This window comes from Narcine bancroftii, chromosome 2 (assembly GCF_036971445.1).
Source record: "Narcine bancroftii isolate sNarBan1 chromosome 2, sNarBan1.hap1, whole genome shotgun sequence".
NCBI lineage: Eukaryota > Metazoa > Chordata > Chondrichthyes > Torpediniformes > Narcinidae > Narcine > Narcine bancroftii.
Genome location: NC_091470.1, coordinates 366,583,003 through 366,602,302, shown reverse-complemented (window position 1 = coordinate 366,602,302; position 19,300 = coordinate 366,583,003). Strand labels below are relative to the sequence as shown.

Below are 19,300 nucleotides of genomic sequence, written 5' to 3'. Positions count from 1 at the left end.
GTTTCTTTCCAGATATCCACCAGCCAAACGGCCAAACTACATCCATTATGGCACCATGACTCCATTTCGTTGTCCTTGGCAGCAACTTGTAGAAGAATGGGAAGGGAAGAGCAAAGCCCATGGTCTCAGTGGCAAAGAACCAGAGTTGAAACCTGAAGTGCAGATCTCCACAAAGAATCTAGTTGGTGTACATGAAAGAGAAACGTGCATGCAATCACCAGAGGAAGATAAACTTTCTGATCCTGAGGAGCAAATGGAAGAGGACTCTGTTGTTCAGCCAAAGATTCCAAATCCTAAAGACATTCTGGCAGAAAGTGGTCATGTTTCCATACTCAGGTCTGTATATGTCTTGTCTTTTCCTAAAGTCCATCAAAAGTCATTGGATGATATTATTCATGAAAATGCCCATTTGAAAGAGGCCCTCTATTGTTATTGGGAAGAAGCAGGAGAATGGGTTCAAATATGAAGGCAGAGGGTGGTTGTAGATTGTTCGTATTCTGGATGGAATTCGATGACCAGTCGTGTTCTGCAGGGATCGGTTCTAGGACCCCTCCTCTTAATGATTTTTTTAATATATATATATATATATATATAAATGACCTTGATGAGGAAGTGAAAGGGTGGGTTAGTCAGTTTGCAGATGATATGTAGGTTGATGTTATGGAAGGTTTGGAGGGTTGCCAGAGGCAGAGGACATTGATAGGAAGCAGAGCTCAACTGAGAAGTGGCAGTTGGTGTTTAAACCAGAAAACTGTGTGGTGGTTCATTTCGTTCGGTGAAATTTGAAGGAAGAATAAAATGTGATGGGAGGACTCTGCGCAGTGTGATGAACTGATAGGTCTTGGTCTGTGTCCATTGGACAATCAGAGCTACTGCACATGTTGATGGTGGTGTTTAGAAGGTGTATGGTGTGTTGGCCTTCATTAATTGTGGGATTGATTTCAGGAGGCCATGATGTGATGACGTAGCAATACAAGATCTTAATTAGACCCCTCTTGAAATATTGTGTTCAGTTCTGGTTGCTTCATTATAGGAAGAATGTGGGTGCTAAAGAGAGGGTGCAGAGGAGATTTACAAGGATGTAGACTAGATTGAAGGGCATGCCTTATGAGGGTTGGTTGAATGAACTTGTAATGATGGAGGATGAGGGGTGACCTGATTGAGGTGTAAAAGATAATGAGTCATTGATCATGTGGATGGCACTCTTTTTTACCACAGGGGTGAAATGGTTAACAGAAGCGGGCATAGTTTTTAAAGTGTTTGGGAGTAAGTGCTGGAGGGATATAAGAAGTATGTTTTTCACACACAGAGAGGTTGGTACATGGGATGCACTGTGCTGGAAGGCAGGTACAATATGATCTTTTAAGAAACTATTAGGTGCATGGAAGTGAGAAAAATGGAAGGTTGTGCAGTAGGGAAATTCGAGCCAGATGTTAGATAAGTTATTAGGTCAGCACAACTCTGGGGCAAAGGGCCTGTACAGTACTGTAGATTTCTATATTAATGGGTGATATCTTAATTTTGTGATCAAATAACACAATTTTAATTGCAGTGAAAACAAACTGCAAATCCTGCATCTTCCATTTCAGTTTGGTCAAAGTTGAGTAAGAAGAGAGAATACAAGCGGGACGTTTTCTTCATTCCCCAGTTTCGACAATAGGAATGCTTTGCTCCTCCACAGAAGCTCTCAGCAAAACCAAGCAAAAGCTGATGTTTCAGGTCAAAGATCTTACTGAGGGCCCTAAATCTGAAAAGCCTTTCCGGAGATGCACCCTGGTCTGTTGACTATTTCCAGACATTTTCGTTAGAAGTAATCACTTAAAATACAGTTACCAGCAACCAAATTTATTTAATAGCAGTGAAGGAGCCCCAATACAGATCTTTAGGGTGTCAAGGATAAATGGAGTATTGCAGGAGGTCCTATCAAAGCCTGCAGAAGAGATTAGCAAGATACTAAGCCAAAGAGAGGGCTGCTTGTGAGTTTGATTCTGTGAAACACCCGAAGGAAAGGATTCCAGCTTCTCAGGAAAGGTGGGAAAGACTGAGAAGCAGCAAGGAACCCAAGGAAAATTGTGCCTGTGGTGGGAATCTGAAATCAAAGTGCGGATGCTTCTTCTCTCAGCAAGGCGGACTGAGCATTATCACTGTTTCGGGTCACCAGCCTTTCATCAAAGCTGATGGAGAACATCCTTGAAAGAGATGTCAAAACGTGTGACAAACTATGCTGAGCGAACTCGCCAGGACAGGCAACATCAGTGGGAGAAGAATGGTCAATGTTTCCGGCTGGGACCCTTAATTCTTCTTCCACGGATGCTGCTCGACCCGCTGAGTTTCTCCAGCATGACGCTTTTTCCGGAACCTGCAGTCTCCAGTGTCTCTTCACTGAACCAGGTGTTATGAGCAAAGAGCTAGCTTGTGACAGGATGGAATTTAATACAGTGGGACACTGTTTATTAATAATGAGGTAAGAGTGATCAGAGGATTTAGTAAAGTTGGGGCCTCCTGTGCAGTAAATACGATTCTAACAGGAGTTGAGATGTTCTTTGTGGAAGCAACAATTATTTTGAAGAGGTTCGGACCGTCAGAGAACATTTAACAATTTCAGCTAGCGTGGGGATCAGGAGTAACAGTTTGATGGAGATGGGTTTGAGAGGAAAAGGTATTGATGAACTTAGTCTGTCAGAGAAGGAAAGAAATTGGAGCAAATCAGATTGGGGTCAGGGGAATAGGAGGGACTTGCAGCTAAAAAGATGGACTTGATATTGTTGACAGAATTCCAACTGGAACAAGAAAAGGTCTTTGGCTCAAAAGTTATGGAGGAAATAAATTGGGGGATTAGTCACATACAGAGATGCAGCTCCTTGGCCTACCCAGTCCATTCTGACCATCAAATGCCCATTTACTCTTATTCTACAGAATTTCATGTTTATTCTTCCTTCATTCCCAACAGCCACCTCCAGATTATTACAATGTTTTTTTTTCTTTACATTAGGAGCAATGTACAGCAATTAACCAACAAATCCACATATTTTTGGGAACTCAGAGCTCCAGTTTTAACTTGTTTTCCAACTTGATGGTATTTTTTAAAAAATGTAACACACTAAAATGCTGGAGAAACTCGACAGGTCAATAAAAGATACTAAAAAAGCTTTTGTAAGTATATTAAGTGTAAAATAAGAGGTGAAAGTAGATATAGGGCTAATAGAAAGTGACGCTGGAGAAATTTACGCTGTGAGGTGTTGCATTTTGGAAGGACAAACTAAGAAAGGACGTACACGGTAAATGTTTGGGCACTGGGGAGTGTGGTAGAACAGAGAGATCTGAGTATACATAATTCCCTGAAAGTTGGATCACAGATGGATAGAGTTGTAAAGAGAGCTTTTGGTACATTGGCCTTCACAAAGTACTGAGTATAAAAGTTGGGATGTTATGGTAAACTTGTATAAGACATTAGTGAGGCCAAATTTGGAGGATTGTGTGCAGTTTTGGACACCAAACGACAGGAAAAATATCAATAAGATAGAAAGAGTGCAGAAAAGATTTACTAGGATGTTGCCCGGACTTCAGGAACTGAGTCAAAGGGAAAGTTAAACAAGTTAGGACTTTATTCCCTCGAGCATAGAAGAATGAGGGGAGATTTGATAGAGGCATTTAAAATTGAGGAGGGCCAACAAAGTAAATGTTGGCAGGCTTTTTCCACTGAGGGTAGGTGAGATACAAACCAGAGGACATAGGTTAAGAGTGAAAGGGGAAAGGTTTAGGGTGAACAGGAGGGGGAAATTCTTCACACAGAGAGTGGTGGGAGTGTGGACCGAGCTTCCAACTGAGGTGGTGAATGCGGGCTCAATTTTAAGAATTTGAACAGGCACATAATGGGAGAGGTGTGGAGGTCTATGGACTGGGTGCAGTTCAGTGGGACGAGCAAAAAAAAAAAGATTTGACATAGACTAGAAGGGCTGAAGGGGCCTGTTTCTGTGCTGTGGTGTTCAATGGTTCTATGGCAGAGGAACTGAATGACTGATTCTGCATCAGTCTTCACTGTGGGAGACAAGAGCACAATGCCAGTCTTTCAAGTCTGTCAGTGAAGAGAGGTAAGTGCAGCCACGATCACCAGAGCGAAAGTGCTTGAGAAGCGGAATGGACTAAGGATAGATGAGTCTCCTGGGCCAGAATGAATATACCCTCGGGTTCTGGAATAAGTAGCTATAAAGATTGAGGAAGCATTGGTAATGATTTTCCAAGAATTAATAGATTCGGGCTGGGCTCCGGAGGACTGGGTGGGGAGAAAGGTCACTCTGCAATATCAAAAAATGGAAGGAGGCAGCAGAAAAGGAAATTGTAGACCTGTTAGCCTAACATCAGTGGTGTGGAGGTTGTTTGAGTCGATTGTCAAGGATGAGGTTACAGAGAACCTGGAGATGCATGAGAAGGTTGGCTAAATTCAGCATGGTTTTCCATTAGGGAAAACTTTGCCTGGCAATCCTCCTGCAATTTTTTTGGAGGAACCTACAAGCCGGCGCGACAAAGGAGATGCAATGGCTGCTTAACGAGATGAGAGCCCATGGAATGAGAGGAAAGATATTAGCATGGGTAGAACATTGGCTGATCAGCAGGAAACCGAGAGTGGGAATCTATTCTGGATGGCTACCAGTGGTGCTCCGCAGGGGTTGCTGAGGGGGCCACTACGTTATATCTTCATTATTTGGATTGTGGCGTTGTGGCTAAGTTTGCAGGTGATACAAAAATTAGGAGTTGGGCAGGGAGTGAGGAAGAAACAGGCTGCAGGGATACTTGGATAGGTTAGGAGAATGCAATGTTGGAAAGTGTATGGATATTGACTGTAGTCGAAGGATAAAAGGGCGGTCTGTTATTTGGATGGGGAGAAAAATCAAATTTGGAGGTGCGGGACCCTCGTGCAGGACACGCTCAAGGTTGATCTCCAGGTTGAGTCAGTGGTGAAGAAAGTGAAAGCATTGTTGGCGTTCGTATCCAGAGAGATAGGATACAAGAGCAGGGATGTGATGTTGAGGCTTTTTAAAGCACTGGTGAGACTTCACTCAGAGTACGGGGTACAGTTAGTTTTGGGCTCCTTGTTTAAGAAAGGGTGTGCTGACATTGGAGAGGGTTCAGAGAAGATTCACAAGAATGTTTTCTAGAATAAAGGGATTAGCATATGAGGAATGTTTGTCAGCTCTTGGACTGTAGACCTTGGAATTCAGAAGAATGAGAGAAGCATTTAGAATGCTGAAAAGCCTGGACAGAGAAGATGTGGTATAGCTGTTCCCATGGTGAGGGAGTCCAGACAAGAGAGCACAACTAGGATTTGAAGGGCATCCATTGAAAACAGATGTGGAGGAATTTCATTGGCCTGAGAGTGGTGAACCTCGAGAAATTGCTGCCATGGGTGGCTGCATAGGGCAAGTCGTTGGGTGTATTTAAGGCAGAGATTGATAGGGTATCTGAATAGTCAGGGTATCAAAGGTTATGGGGAGAAGGCAGGGGAGTGGGGCTGTGGGAGAATAGATCAGCTCATGATGGAATGAACTTGATGGGCCAAATGGCCAACTTCTGCTCTAGAGAAAGAACAGGGTAACCAACATTTTGGGCCTGACCCCTTTGAAGGGCCAAAGGTGTTGAGCTTCTCCAGTATGTTTGTGCATTACTCGACCCCAGCATCTGCAGACTGATATGAAAAGCAATAACTTAAAAGTGTCAGATGTGTTTGTGATTCTAGAGATTAGCAGGATATTGTGGGTGTTAATTTTGTTGTTGTGTTCCAGGAATAGAAGGTTGTTGAAGCAACTCTCTGCTTGGTGTCGACCTACATCAAGCCGAGGTCAGCAAACTAAACAATGTAGCCAGTCAGTGCAGATGACTACAGATGCAGTGGATTCCAGCATTTCCTCCTACCCCCGATTCCTTGTCTGGGTCAGGCTGTTGCCACTGAAGAAGGGCTGTCCCATTGCCAACGCAACCATTTGTATCCCCTCTGAAGAAGACCTCCAACTTCAAGCCTCCGATCCTAAGAATTATGCTCCTCAAGAACCAAAGCACAGAGACCCCTTCAAACACCAGATTAAAATCTTGAAGGGGAGGAAGAAAAGAGCTTTGCCAGAAGATCAGAAAAGCAGTTCTGGAGGACAGGACGCAAAATCATCTGCCAATTGTCCAAAGAACTTGACTCTGGGCTTGTGGCCCGATCAGCCACAGGACGTGATCTCCCACTGCTCCAGACTTACAATTGGATATGTAAGCCAAGGAGATTTTTCATTAAATGTAGGCCGTGGAGAAGCCTTGGGATTTGTCAGTCTGTTGGGCCTTCTGCATATGTTGTCCAATCAGCCGGGAGACAAACGTGGCCTTGTTCTCGTGCGGAACCCAGCCTCTCTGCAGTATCGCTTAGCTAGAATAAATATTGAAGTTTAAAAAGATGCTACATTCTAGTGCAAATTTCAGGCAGTAGCTCAAAGCATTTCTGAAGCTTAATGTATATATGTTCTCTCCAAAGACCAGAGCTCATGTCTTCAATTAAATGTTGCATCCCATGAAGTTGAGATGTAAAGTGACTCACATCAGTTAATGATGGATCTGTGAACAGTTGTTTCTTATTTGCTGTTTCCAACCATGCAGTGCTAATGAGATTGCCTTGCATTGGTCTGGACATAGTTGAAGTTCATTGTGACTGCAATATATTGAACTGACATTAAATTGGACCCATATCATCTTAATTGTAATCAGTGTGTTTGAATCCAGAGGATTTACAAGAGATTATGTCCATGTGAAATGAATTGAACAGGAAATCAGTCCAACAGACTTCATCCCAATGAAAAATAATGCTGCTTGGGACCAGCACTTGTTTTATGCCTGTCTTATTTTTTTAATATTTAAGGTTTACGTACATGACAAAAGCAAATTACAGTTGAGTGCCAAAAATGTGAAATAAAACAGAAGATGCTGATTTATACTTGAGGCATCGTGAGACCGGGTGAATGGAGCCAATCTCCATTTAGTTTCCTCGTATTGAGACCACATTGTGAACAAACAAGCAAAGGAAACTGTTAGTATAACTTGTTTAACCTGTAACGTGTTTGAGGCCCTGGGTAGCAAGGGAGGAGGTAACGCAGCAAGTGTGGCATCTGCTATTGAATGGGAGGGTGCCATGAGAAGAGGGGTGGGTGTTGGATTTGGAAGAGAGAACCAGAGTAACGCAGAAGGAGCAGCTCCTACAGAATAGTGGAGGATCATTGAGCCGCACTATTTTCTCTTCCTTCACAAAGAATTGTGTGTCCTGCACATTTACAGCATTTTCTCTTTCAACCCAACTCGTATGGGGCAACATAATGGTTAGTGCTTCTGCCTCACAGCTCCCAGGTCGGGGTTCAATCTTGCCCCAGGTGTTCCCGCTGTGGTGTTTCACTGTGGAGGTCCCCCTGGGTGATCCCCAAGTCTCAAAAGTGCTGTCAAGGTAATAGACTTCTGTCAGTGATCCTGTGGAATTGGTAAATAGCAAAAATAACTCTCCTCCCGACTAGTTTGCTTTTCATGCCTCTCTCCCTTAGGCATATGCTCCAGTCCTCAGCCTCTCATTGTCATGTTTCACCTCTGCCTGGCTAGCCAATCCCATGTCGCCCTGCTCTACCTGTTTCTGCACCATCTTTCCTCAGCCCTGATGAAGGGTTTTGGCTCAAAACTTCGACTAATTTTCTCCCACTGACGCTGCTTGACTCGCTGAGTTTTATTTTTAAACATACAGCATGGTAATAGGCCTTGCTATAATGAGCCCATGCCCCCCTCCCCAAAAGAAATACCCCAATTAACCTACAACCTCACCCTGCTTGTTTTGAACAGTGGGAGGAAGCCAGAGCACCCAGTGAAAACCTGCGTAGACACAGGGAGCATGTGCAAACTCCTTACAGGCACCATTGGATTGAAACCCAGATGGCTGGCGCTGCTAAACTAGCCGTGCTGCCCCAAATTTCTCCAGCAGATTGTATTTTGTTCTGTATAAGTCACTCCTGGTAACCCTCTCATCTTTTGGTGGCGTAGCTCATAGTTACTTGATCATTACTCTACACCAAACTTTGTATAGAGTTAAATGAAAAGTTTCTTCTGTCGCAGCATGCTGGACTTTCAGTGTGGAAACTAGTTGGGAGGGTGGAGGACAGTGCCTGTCTGTGCTATTTAAATGTACAAAGTTGTCAGACCCTGCCTCCCAGCCTGTACCAGTGCAGTACGGTAGGTGAATTGGCTGCCTTGAAACAATAAGCAGCTATAAAGTTAAGTCTGTGGCAGACAAACGTAAGAAATAGAATGGGTCTGCTCCTCCATACAATAAGATCATGGCTGATCTGACTGTGAACTCAGCTCCGTCTACTTGCCATTTTTCCATAACCCTTAATTCCCTCACAATGCAAAAATCTATCTGACTATATCTTAAATATATTTAATGAGGTACCCTCCACTGCTTCTCTGGGAAAAACCAATTCTTCCTCATCTGTCTTAAAATCTACTCCCCCAGATTTTGAGCCTATGTCCCCTGGCTCTGGTCGCTCTTCCAGTTCTTTTCTAGTTCTAGTTCCATTTGGGAGCAAGATAATTGTTGCCAAACAACCCCTCTGGCCCTGAAACTTTAATCTTCCAAGTTAAGTTCATTCTCAAGTTATTGAGGATTCCTAAACAACAGTTCTATTATTTTTCTGTTTGTTTTCTTTAATCCCATCAGTATTTCCAAATCTTTCTTTTGCTTTCAACGCACGATGTAAATATAATTTATTCTTCGTGTTTTGTGTTTATAGTTTGCCTTGAAAGTCTAAAAACAGCACAAACCATCACACAAGCCAACTACTCCTCCATTGACTCTGCCTTTGCCACCCACTGCCTCTTAAAAGCAGACAACATTAAAGGACCTTTCACCCCCTTCATTTAGGTAGAAAATGCATGACTTTCTGTGCCACCAGATTCAAGGACAGTTTCCTTTCTGGGGTTGACTTGCCTGGATAGCATGCAGATCAGAAGTTGTTTGCTAAACATCTCACTGCTCACAAATGAGTACAGAGTTCCGTAGAATATTACAACACAGTACAGGCCCTTTGGCCCATGATGTTGTGCTGAACCATATAAACCTTCCTCCACCCATAACTCTCTATTTTCCTTTTATCCATGTATCTGTCTAACAGTCTTTAAATTGTACCAGCCTCCACCACCACCCCGACAATGCATTCCAGTCACCTACTATTCTCTGTATATTTTTAAAAAAACATCCCTGACAACTCCCCTAAACTTTCCTCCCCTTGCTTTATACAGTGGTCCACTGGTATTTGCTACTCTCGGTCCAGGGGAAAAAGAAACCATAAGATGTAGGAGCAGAAATAGGCTATTTGGCCCATTGAGGCTGCCCTGCCATTCAATCATGTGCTGATCCATTTTCCCACTTCCTGGCAGCCTGGCCATCCTATCTATGCTTCTCATTATCTTGTAAACTAGGTGCAGACATAGATAAGAGTGTCTGCTAACAGAAAAATAGGGGATAGTGATAAATTATTCATCTTTCTCCCCATCCAACCCTACAAACAAAAGGATAGTTCTTTTTAAACAGGTGATAGGAGCACTTTAGATCAGCCATTCTCAACTTTATTTTGCCTATGGCCCCCTTAGGACTCTGCTCAACATTTATAGGCCCCCTGTGTGATGCAGTCAAGTTTCTCTCCTACCAATTACATAAAAAACACAAGGAAAGTTTAGGGGAGACTTCAGGGGTAAGTTTTTTTTTTACACAGAGGTTTGTGGGTGCCTGGAATGCCTTGCCAGGGTGGTGGTGGAGGCTGGAATAATAGTATTTAAGAGACCCTTAAGCAGGCACATGGATGGAAGAAAAATAGAGGGTTATGGGATAGGGAAGGTTTTGTTTTAGTAGGAGTATATAGGTCTGCTCAATACCAAGGGCTGAAAGGCCTGTACTATGCTGTAATGTTCTATGTAATGATTTTATTCCCTGCATCCCCACCCCTTTAAATGTGCTGTGTTCCCTCTGGGGTGAGGTGGGGGAGTGTATAACCTCTGCTGGGAAAGGCTGCTTCAGACCTTCACCGAGGTTCAGAAGTGGGAATTCAGATGCTTTCAGGTTCCCTCTATTCGTGCAAGGGGCAAGGACTTCGCAAGATGAGGCAGCTTTCAGTTGCCCATTTCTAACTACCCTTGAGAAAGTGGTGGAGAGCTGCCTTGAACTGATGCAGTCTTTTGTGTGACTATCTCCCATGTTTTTATGCCACCCTTGACCTAGCTGGTGGACGTAACGGGTTTGGAAGGGGCTGTCTAGGTGAGTTGATGCAATGCACCCTCTGGATTCTACACAATGCTACTGTGTGGGTGAACAGGTATGGATGGGATGTCCATCCAGTGTCCTGGATGGTGTGAAACACAAACATCTGCAGATGCTGTGATTGTAGTAAAAACACAAATACTGGAGGAACTCAGTGGATCATGCAGTGTCCATAGGAGGTAAAGATGTACCGTACTAATGTTTCGGGCCTGAGCCCTTCAACATACAAGTAAAAAGCAGGCAGGTGCCCGAATTAAAAGGGCTGGGGGAGAAGTACAAATCAACAGGAAAATATAGATGGGACACGAGAGAGGAAAGGTGAGCATTGACTGGGGGGGTTGGCTCAGTGGTGCTACAGGAAAGGAGACAAAGGGTGGGGGGGGGGGTGCTATATGGGAACTGGAGAAGTCAATGTTATTGCATCTGGTTGGAGGGTGCCCAGACAGAATATGAGGTGTTCCTCCACTTTACGGGTGGTCTCAGTCTGGCAGTGTGTAAAATCATGGACAGATATGTCAGCAAGGGAATGCGACGGAGTTGAAATGGGTGGCCACTGAGAGATCCACACTATTGCGGCAGACAGAGCCGAGGTGCTCAATGAAGTGATCTCTCGGTATGTCTGAATTAGGGGAGTCCACAACTGGAACACCGGATGCAGTAAATGATCCCTGCAGATTCACGTGAAATGTCACTTCACTTGAAAGTTTGGGGCTCCGAATGGTGGTGAGGGAGGAGGCGTGGGTGCAAGCAGAGCATCTCCTGCAGTCACGGGTAGGTTGGTGGGGAGGGAAGAGTGGATGAGGGAGACATGGAGGGAGCAGTCCCTGGGGCAGGCATAGAGGGGAAGATGTGTCTGGTGGTAAGATCACATAGATGATGGAGGATAATATGTTGGATCTGGTGGGTGGGGGGGGGGGGGGGGGAGGTAGATGAGCATGTCCTGGATGGTATTGGGTTTCCTGAGTTTTTGCTTCACTTGTCCAGCTGAATGGAGTGTCCCATCGCACTCCTGACTTGAGCCTTGAAGATCGTGAATATGCTTCTGGGGAGTTAGGAGTGAGTTACTCAGTGCAGAATTCCTAGCTTCTGGCCTGTTTTTGTAATTGCATTGCTGCAATGATCTATGTAATGCACACAAGAACAGGCCCCTCAGCCCACAATGTCTGCACAGATGTTAATGCCAATTTAAATCAAAGCGACCTGCCCCTGTGTGGTCTACATCCCTCCATCCCTTACCTGTTCATTTGTCTAAATGCCTCTTGTGTGTCGCTGCCATTTCTGCTTCCTTCACTTCCTTGGCACGTTACCACTCTCCATATTTTAAAAAAGCTCCTTACAAATCAGCTTTAAACTTTCACCCTCTAGTATTTGACATTTCCACCTGATAAAAAGAATATCAAACCCTGTAATTGCCTCATGATTTTGTAAACGTCTGTAACATCCTCTCTCCACCCATTATGAACTGCTCATACCAACCTTCCAAGATGCCAAAAAACATTATTTATTTATTTTATATATGTGCAGTAAAACCCCTGCCATCTGGAATTCAAGCAACCGGCAGAAAATAAATAGGTTAAAAAAAATGAACTTTAAAATTGGCGTGCCTTCTGTTAGTTCGCCAATCACGCAACACGCGGTCCCAAGCAACTGGAAAATTCACTTATTTGCCATCTACCAATCCCCATTGGTGCTGGTACCAGGGATTGTTACTGTATCTATGTTCTAGATATGTATCAGTTGTCTGTGTGTGTTATGACTGGTTGTGTGCATGTTTTTTTTCCACAGAGGATCAGAGAATCCTGTACTGATGCGTTGTACAATCGGATTATGATGAACTTGAACTAGCCTCCTGTGCTCCCAAGAAAACTTAGCTGCTCCATTTCAGTGTCTGATTAATGATGTTGATAGTGGGGAATTCAGTGATGGGAAAGTCATTTGAATGTCAAATCAATAGCTGGGTTTTCTCTTGTTGGGTAATATCGTCTGCCACTTGTGTGGCCACCCATCAGCCCAGGATATTGTCCAGGTCTGCATTTTTGATGTGGACAACTTCGACTTCTGAGATGTAAATTATGCTGAAACAAAAAGGAACTCTGTGGTGACCTGAAAGAAAGAGGTTGTCATCTGGAGAACCCTGAGGGGGCAAGTGTCTTCGGTAAGACACTGAAGTGGCTGATCAGAAGGAATCAGTTTGTGTCCAACAAGCAACAAATCTCTCTCTGAAAACCAAGAACCTTCCTGAGCGCTAATCATTAACCTTTCAAGCACCAAAGCCTGGTGAACTTTATAAATGTTACATTCTGTGCCCAGTCTAAGAATTGCCTGCAACCAGTGAACTTGGAGGAATGAGAAGAAAGATTGGACTGTGAATCAAAGAACTTTTCTGAATTTACACATAAATTACATACATGTGCACTTAGAATTAGAAGGGGGTTAAGTTAGGATAAGTGAAGTTAAAGTTTGATCCTGTTTTCATGTTTAAAATAGTTTTAAGATAAAAGTAAACATTTGTCCTGGTGAATTTCTATTGCTGCTGGGTTTTGGGGTCCTCTGGGCTCATAACAGTCTGTACTGTACTCTCTGGGTGTGTGCTTGCATGTTTTTTCACAGAGGTTCAGAGAATGCTGTACAATCAGATTATGATAAATTTGAACGAGTCTCCTGTGCTCGTTCTGAAGATCTAAGTATTTTGTATAGGTCAGCACAACATTGTGAGCCAAAGCACCTGAACAGTGCTGTTCATGGTGAGAACCATGGAATACTACATGTAGTGTGTGCCAAACTATTAATATGCCTAGACCTGATAATCTGCACCTTCCACACCTTTCCCATTCAAATTTATCTTAAATATCAAAATTGGGCCCACATTCCACTTTGCATGAAGTTCCCTCTCTAATGTTTCCTTTAGACTTTTCACCTTTCTCCCTTCATCCATATCCTCTAGTTCTTGTCTCACCCAACCTCAGTGGAAAAAGCCTGCTTGCATTTACAACATCTATACCCTTCATAATTTTGTACACCTCTATTACAGCACTTCTCAAACTTTTTCTTTTCACTCGCATCCCACTTTAAGTATTCCCTTTACCATCGGTGCTCTGTGATTAGTCTTTTCTTTGTCTTTGGCTTGGCTTCGCGGACGAAGATTTATGGAGGGGGTAAAAAGTCCACGTCAGCTGCAGTCCGATGCGGGACAGGCAGACACGATTGCAGCGGTTGCAAGGGAAAATTGGTTGGTTGGGGTTGGGTGTTGGGTTTTTCCTCCTTTGCCTTTTGTCAGTGAGGTGGGCTCTGCGGTCTTCTTCAAAGGAGGCTGCTGCCCGCCAAACTGTGAGGCGCCAAGATGCACGGTTTGAGGCGTTATCAGCCCACTGGCGGTGGTCAATGTGGCAGGCACCAAGAGATTTCTTTAGGCAGTCCTTGTACCTTTTCTTTGGTGCACCTCTGTCACAGTGGCCAGTGGAGAGCTCGCCATATAATACGATCTTGGGATGGCGATGGTCCTCCATTCTGGAGACGTGACCCATCCAGCGCAGCTGGATCTTCAGCAGCGTGGACTCGATGCTGTCGACCTCTGCCATCTCGAGTACCTCGACGTTAGGGGTGTGAGCGCTCCAATGGATGTTGAGGATGGAGCGGAGACAACGCTGGTGGAAGCGTTCTAGGAGCCGTAGGTGGTGCCGGTAGAGGACCCATGATTCGGAGCCGAACAGGAGTGTGGGTATGACAACGGCTCTGTATACGCTTATCTTTGTGAGGTTTTTCAGTTGGTTGTTTTTCCAGACTCTTTTGTGTAGTCTTCCAAAGGCGCTATTTGCCTTGGCGAGTCTGTTGTCTATCTCATTGTCGATCCTTGCATCTGATGAAATGGTGCAGCCGAGATAGGTAAACTGGTTGACCGTTTTGAGTTTTGTGTGCCCGATGGAGATGTGGGGGGCTGGTAGTCATGGTGGGGAGCTGGCTGATGGAGGACCTCAGTTTTCTTCAGGCTGACTTCCAGGCCAAACATTTTGGCAGTTTCCGCAAAGCAGGACGTCAAGCGCTGAAGAGCTGGCTCTGAATGGGCAACTAAAGCGGCATCATCTGCAAAGAGTAGTTCACGGACAAGTTTCTCTTGTGTCTTGGTGTGAGCTTGCAGGCGCCTCAGATTGAAGAGACTGCCATCCGTGCGGTACCGGATGTAAACAGCGTCTTCATTGTTGGGGTCTTTCATGGCTTGGTTCAGCATCATGCTGAAGAAGATTGAAAAGAGGGTTGGTGCGAGAACACAGCCTTGCTTCACGCCATTGTTAATGGAGAAGGGTTCAGAGAGCTCATTGCTGTATCTGACCCGACCTTGTTGGTTTTCGTGCAGTTGGATAATCATGTTGAGGAACTTTGGGGGACATCCGATGCGCTCTAGTATTTGCCAAAGCCCTTTCCTGCTCACGGTGTCGAAGGCTTTGGTGAGGTCAACAAAGGTGATGTAGAGTCCTTTGTTTTGTTCTCTGCACTTTTCTTGGAGCTGTCTGAGGGCAAAGACCATGTCAGTGGTTCCTCTGTTTGCGCGAAAGCCGCACTGTGATTCTGGGAGAATATTCTCAGCGACACTAGGTATTATTCTATTTAGTAGAATCCTAGCGAAGATTTTGGTAAGGGATTGCTTAAGGTGGGATGTGGGTGGAAAGAAAAAGTTTGAAAACCACTGTTTTAATTGTACCTCATGGACTCGTCATGTGCACGGTTTCATATCTCCAAAGGAAATGGGCCAATGACAATTTTTCTCAAGCAAAATATTTCAGTAACAAAATGGGTCGAGAGCAGTGATTCTCAACCTTCCCTTCTTACCCACATCCCACCTTAAGCAACCACAGAGCACCGATGGCGTAGGGATTACTTAAAGTGGTGTGTGGGTGGAAAGAAAAAGATTGAGAACCACTGCTGTCACATCGATGTATACACACACGTTCTATGTATTTTGAGCTGGTTTATAAATGTGGCCCCCATTAGAGGGCACTGAAGCTTCAGAAAACAGCCTTACTCATTTGCTTCCAACACTACATTTCCAGAGATGAAGGAAAGACTTGCATTTCTGTTGTGTCTTTCCAACCACAGGGCACACCAGAGTAGTTTAAAACCAAATATTTCTTTGAAAAGTAGCTACAAATTATATTTGATTCTTGGTGCAAAAGTCCAACATAACCATTAAAGCAAAACAAAAATGATTTTAATGATCAAGCAAACTATAAAATTCAGTTTACAGCTCTCTTCCGCAATCTTGTGCGAGTGCAATACTCTTTCACTCACAAGTTTAAAGTATTTTTCATGACCTTATTTGGTATTGAGCAACTTGCTGAACTTAAAAAAGGTTCTGCTGTTTGGCTTTTAATAAAATTATTCAAAGGTTTCCTTAAGGAAAAACATTTTTCAATTCCATGGTATTGATGTACATTACCTCTAGAAAAGTCGGATGCTTTTTTTTTACTTGCTGAACGGCACTTTGTGGCCATGAAGTCGTTTTGTAGTGCGGTCCCTAGTGGAACATAGAGCAGGGGTGAAACATGAAAGGGCTGCAGGCGCTGTGGCAGCAGTAAAAGTACAAAAGTGTGAGAGGAACTCAGCAGGTCACAAAGCGTCCATAGGTGGTAAATATATATAACTGATGTTTTGGGCCTGAATCCTTCAAGGTGTGGGCAAAAAGCAGAATGGTGCCTGGATTAAAAAGTAGGGGAGAATAAAAGAAAGGGCCGGGGGAGCAGCACAGATCAACCGGCAAAAGGAGGAGAGGAAAGATGAGAATTGATCAGGGGAGGGAGGGGTCTCTGTGAATGCAGAACTGGAGGAATGGAGAGCAAGGGGGGGGGGAGTAGGGGAAGGGTCAAACAGAAACCAGTAGGGGAAGGGTCAAACAGAAACCAGAGAAGTTGATATTGGAGGTCGGAGGGTGCAACCAGATGGCATTAACATCGACTTCTCCAGTTTCAGTTAATCCCCATCTCTCCCCTCCCTCTATCCCTATGTGTCCTTCAGCTCTGCATTCACAGTCACTCCCCTCCCCAATCACCTTTCATCTCCTGTCCTATCCATGTCCATTTATCACCTGTCGTCTGTGCTCCTCCCCCAACCTTTTCATTCAGGCGCTTGTCTGCTTTTTGCTCGTACTTTGAAGAAGGCCTCAGGCCTGATTATTTATCTTTACCTCCTATAGGACTCAATGATTCCTCCAGCATTTCTGTGTTTGTAATAGGATATAGGTGTCCTCTGGCAAAGTCAGCCATCATCGGCCTTCCTTAACCTCCTTTGACATGGTGGCGAGATGCCTCCTTGGATCTTTTGGCTAAAGGGTTGCAGGATTTTGACCTCCTGACACCAAAGGACCCATTTCAGGTAGTCTATCAGAGGTCCTTGGGTGGCTGATCTTTTGAACACTTTAGGAGATTCGTACCTAGGGTTTGAGGAGGTGTAAGAAATCCCGAGATCAGGTTCACTGCTGACCAACATCCATAGTGCCCACCCACACTAGTGATGGGGGCACCGGAGGTGGCTAGATCTCTGGCCACTCAGTGTCTCTGAAGGGAATTTCCTTTTGTCTCTCTCTTGTTCTAAATAAAGCCGCCAGATAATATCTGGCAAGCCAAACAAAGGAAACTTTTTGTTTGTGTCTTGTGTACTTGACAGTAGATTGAATCTTACATGAAGTCTGTGCTGACCATGAAAAGAATTCTGGCTGTCTACCCTTTTTATGCCTCTCAGAACATTATAAACTTTTATCAGCTCTCTCCTCGGACTCTGATGCTCCAACGAAAACAACCCAATCTCTTTCCAACTAATGCTCTCTAATCTTCTCAGGAGTCTCCATATCCTCCCTGTAATGAGGCCACCAGAACTGTGCACAATATTCCACTGAGACCCATAGAACACTCTTACCACGAAAACTGGCCCTTTGGCCCATTTATTTTGTGCTGAATGATTGTTTCCCCCCACCCCCAGCCCCATTGACCTGGACCATATCCCTCCCATCCATGTGCCTGTCCAAATTTTTCTTAAATGCCAACATTGAGGCCACATTCACCACTTCAGCGGTCAGCTCATTCCACACTCCCGCCACTCTCTGCATGAAGAAGTCCACCCCTTCCCCCCCGCCCCGTGTTCTCCTTAAACATTTCTCCTTTCACCCATGGCCTCCAGTTCTTGCCTCACCCAACCTCTGGAGAAAAGCCTGCTTGTATTTACCCTGTATACCTCTGTCAAATCTCCCCTCATTCTCCAGGGCCTAACTAAGGTTTTGAACTGTTCAAATTTATTATCATCTGACTGTAAACAGCCAGTCAAAGCACCATTCCTTGTCTTCCTAACTTGCATACTCAATCCCCATCCAATGAAGCCAGGCATACCATATGCCTTCATGACAACACTATCTACTGGCGTTGCAACATTCAGGGAGCTATGAATTTGCATCCCAACTCTACCTCTGTGCTCAGCGCCATTTACTGTATACCCTCTCCTTTCACCTGACTTCCCAAAGTGCAACACCTCTCAGATGTCAGGGTTAAATTCCATCTGCCATTCCTCTCCCCGTATCTCTAATAGGTCTATATCCTACTGCATCATTTGACAACCTTCTTCATGATCCACAACTCCACCGGCTGTTGTGTCATCTGCAAGCTTACGAGACACTGGAGGTCTGTGACCAGCACTCCACTGGTCACTGACCACGATCAGAAGAACGCCCATCCACCACTACCCTCTGTTTTCTATGAAAAGCCAATTTTGAAACCTATCTACCCAGTAATTGTAAATTCCATGCGTTTTAATCTTCTGGATCAGCCTAGCATGAGGGGCCTTGTCAAACACCTCACTAAAACCTCATGCAGACAGCATCCACTGCCCTACCCTGAGTAACCTCGTCAGAAAGTCTCAGTCACTCATCAGACATGACCTGGCCTGTGCAACCATGTTGACAACCCCTCTATGCCCATGCTTTTACCAAAATGTCTGTAAATCCTATCCCTAAGTATCTTCAATGATTTCCCTACCACTGACGTAAGGCTCTCCCGCCCATAATTCGCTTGGGTCCCTATTGCCCGACTTAAAGGAACAACACTGGCGATTCTCCAGTCCTCTGGAACCTCACCCACAGCTAGTGAGGAGATAAAGATCTCTGTGAAGGCTGGAGCAATCTCCAATCTCAATCGCCTGGGCTGGAACCCATCAGGCCCTGTGACATCTGCCATCATGGTCTTTAAGTGACCCAACACCACTACCACCTCCTTGATATCAACCTAGAATATCAGCGGGCTCTATCCTCACAATCTTCCATGTCCTTCTCCTTGGTGAATACCAAATACAAAGTGGTGCCTCATCCATAGGCTCCAAGTAAACATTCCCTCCTTGTCCTTGAGTGGTCCTACCCTTTCCCTAGTAACTTTCTTTAATGTATAAAATTCATTGGGATTTTCCTTGTTAAGGATACTTCATGGCCCTTTTTTTGCCCTTTTGATTTAGTTTGAGTTCTTTCCTTCTTCATGTTCCTTCAGAGTTGTGACTGATTTCTGCTTCCTAAACCTGGCACAAGATTCCTTTTCCTTTTTGACTAAGTTTCAGATTTATTGTCAGAGGGCATCACCTGTCATCACATACAACCCTGATATTCTTTTTCCTGCAGGTGGGGCAGATTTACCAAAAAAAACTGTACCTGACAAACACGTAAAGACATGTAAATAAACTGACTGTGCAATCTCAAGAGAGGAAAGAAATTACTAAAGTGCCAAAGTGCGAGTCCTTATACAAGTTCCTGATTGAGTTTGTCGTTGAGGAGTCTGATGGTGGAGGGGCAGCAGCTGTTCCTGAACCTGGTGGTGTGGGTCATGTGGCACCTACACCTCTTTCCTGATGGCAGCAGTGAGAAGAATGGATGCTGGGTGATGTGGATCCTGGATGATCACTACTGCTCTTCAATGGCAATGTTGGCAGTGTTATCGATGGTGGGGAGGGTTTTGACTGTGA

General features: G+C 44.5%; 1 protein-coding gene across 3 annotated transcripts in view; it reads left to right on the top strand.

The window, feature by feature from the left end:
• pop1 (POP1 homolog, ribonuclease P/MRP subunit) overlaps positions 1-13,418 on the top strand; it is a 68,649-nt gene extending 55,231 nt beyond the window's left edge. For 2 of the 3 annotated variants that reach the window (XM_069922547.1, XM_069922546.1), the window contains exons 16-17: positions 13-336; positions 5,781-6,969. In XM_069922547.1, coding sequence (XP_069778648.1) covers positions 13-336; positions 5,781-6,426 — 970 coding nt within the window. In that variant the 3' untranslated portion in view covers positions 6,427-6,969. Of the gene's footprint in view, positions 1-12; positions 337-5,780; positions 6,970-12,103 lie in introns of those variants that run through there. The other variant, XM_069922548.1, reaches the window with a different exon arrangement.
• The last annotated feature ends 5,882 nt before the right edge of the window (positions 13,419-19,300 follow it).